Here is a 1,886-nt window from a genome sequence, read left to right on the forward strand (position 1 = left end):
CCACTTCTTGTTCTGATTGTTCTATGTGGTTGGAACTAGGAGCTAGCTCACACCTCACATGGAGCTCGCAGCCGATAGTCTCAGCATTTCAATTATTTTTTTGTGGTAAATATTTGGTCAGTAAAAATAAGTCTCACTTAAACGCTTTTGAGTGATAAGTTTTTATTTCAATTAGAAAGTAATACTGTAAGACAGTTAATGATAGGGCCTAGAGCCATTGCCTTGCACACATGTTTTCTTATCAGAAATAGTTGGGAATAACACTAAATAAAAATTGCTGTCTTCTTTTCTTACTGTCTCCTAATCTATTGTGTGAAAAATAGTTCTTATTATCATAGTTTTGGTTTTGAATAATAATAAAAGTCGTGTTTGTGACTAATTGTTTGTGGGCCAACTTACACTCACCAGGAGAGTAAACACCTTTTTCGTTTGTCAATAACTCAATATGTAATTTAAACAGTCTTTCTGAACGTTGCATTTAACTTAGCCTATTTTAAATAAATAAATACATTGATTTTGTGTAAAACACCATGGTAAAACACAGAACGATTAAAAAAACAGAAACACACTCTACACAACACTCCAAAAATAATTTGCTGCCTCAGTCTACATTGAAGAGGACTTGCTGTAGCTTCTTCCAACTGCCCGCAGTTTCTTCCTAACCCTCGGGGAAGTCCACTTTGAATTGCCCCCTGAAAGAGGTTTTAAGTCCTTCGATGAAACACCCTCGTCCACGTCATCGGCTTCTGTTTTGATCTCCATTTTCTGCAGATGAAGACAGAGAGTAAGGAAACGTTATTGTAATGGTTGATGGCCTTAATCCTTCAACCGCCTTAAAACGTGTATTACCTGGACTACCAAGCGCAGGAGCATGTGCTGCGTCTCCAGAGCTGTAGTTATCTCCTTCAGCTTCTGTTTTGTTTTCATTAGTTCTTCACTAAAAATGTCCTCTGGGCCGTCCGTGATTGAATCCATTTCTAGCAGCCATACAGAAATAATGCCATTTATACAATTGCTTTTTAAAACCAAAACACACACAAAAAATACACATTTATTATCCGAGCAGACTGAAGGAACGCACCATCATCGTTGAAGGGGTTGCAGAACCATTTCCGGAACAGGGTATCAATAATACCTATCCTGCTGCATTCATTGTTAGGATACTCAATTAACTCCATCTTATCAACTTTCTCTAGCATAAAGTGGGGCAGTTTCCTTTCTAGTTCTGTGTGAAGCACGACCTGTGAGGAAAGTTCAAGGGAAGAGAAAAAAGTTAAGTTGTTTCTCTCTAGATATCACTAACAGATGGTCTCGTCGACTCGCGGGATTAGTTCTTGTACCTGCATGGCGAGTCGCTTGAGCTGGGCGTTCCTGCGCACACTCTCGATGTCACCGACTGCCAAACCGATGAGCAGGTTCATGAGGAGGATGGGCATGATGACCATGAACATGCCCAACACCAGGAACGTGGTGAGCGGCAGCGGCAGCCAGCGCTGCTCCGCGTCCTGGATCAGGTTGAAGGGTTGCACGTACGTCCCCAGGAAGTCGATCTCCCCCAGCATCATAGAGAAGATGCGGATGAGCGACATGGGCACGTTGTTGAACGACAGGTGGTTCCCCTGCACACAGAAAAAAAATGAGACATTTCAAAGGTTGTTTTTTTTTTCTGGGACAACATTCAATTGTATTGTGCTGTTGAGTCGGCAATTACCCGAGAAAGGAGGATGTAGAAAGCCAGGCCGAAAGCTATGATAAGTATGGAGAATATGAGCAGGACTTTGATGAGGGTCTGGAGAATCTCCAAAAACATGACGACGTAAATCCCCACTCGGTCAAACCTGCAACGTCAGATGTCTCATTACGAGGTCTGCGCCAGTAATCCATTC

General features: G+C 42.0%; 1 protein-coding gene across 7 annotated transcripts in view; it reads right to left on the bottom strand.

Moving 5' to 3' along the window:
- Positions 1 to 142: 142 nt before the first annotated feature.
- Positions 143 to 1,886, bottom strand: part of LOC113211150 (transient receptor potential cation channel subfamily A member 1) — a 23,732-nt gene continuing 21,988 nt past the window's right edge. For all 7 annotated transcript variants that reach the window (XM_052268319.1, XM_052268317.1, XM_052268314.1 and 4 more), the window contains 5 exons: positions 1,712 to 1,838; positions 1,341 to 1,619; positions 1,082 to 1,241; positions 850 to 977; positions 143 to 765 (listed from right to left, as the gene is read on the bottom strand). In XM_052268319.1, the coding sequence (XP_052124279.1) occupies positions 607 to 765; positions 850 to 977; positions 1,082 to 1,241; positions 1,341 to 1,619; positions 1,712 to 1,838 (853 nt within the window). In that variant the 3' untranslated portion in view covers positions 143 to 606. The remainder of the gene's footprint in view (positions 766 to 849; positions 978 to 1,081; positions 1,242 to 1,340; positions 1,620 to 1,711; positions 1,839 to 1,886) is intronic.

The sequence above is a fragment of the Frankliniella occidentalis genome, unplaced genomic scaffold, assembly GCF_000697945.3.
Source record: "Frankliniella occidentalis isolate FOCC.00 unplaced genomic scaffold, Focc_3.1 Scaffold66, whole genome shotgun sequence".
In the NCBI taxonomy this organism is placed as follows: domain Eukaryota; kingdom Metazoa; phylum Arthropoda; class Insecta; order Thysanoptera; family Thripidae; genus Frankliniella; species Frankliniella occidentalis.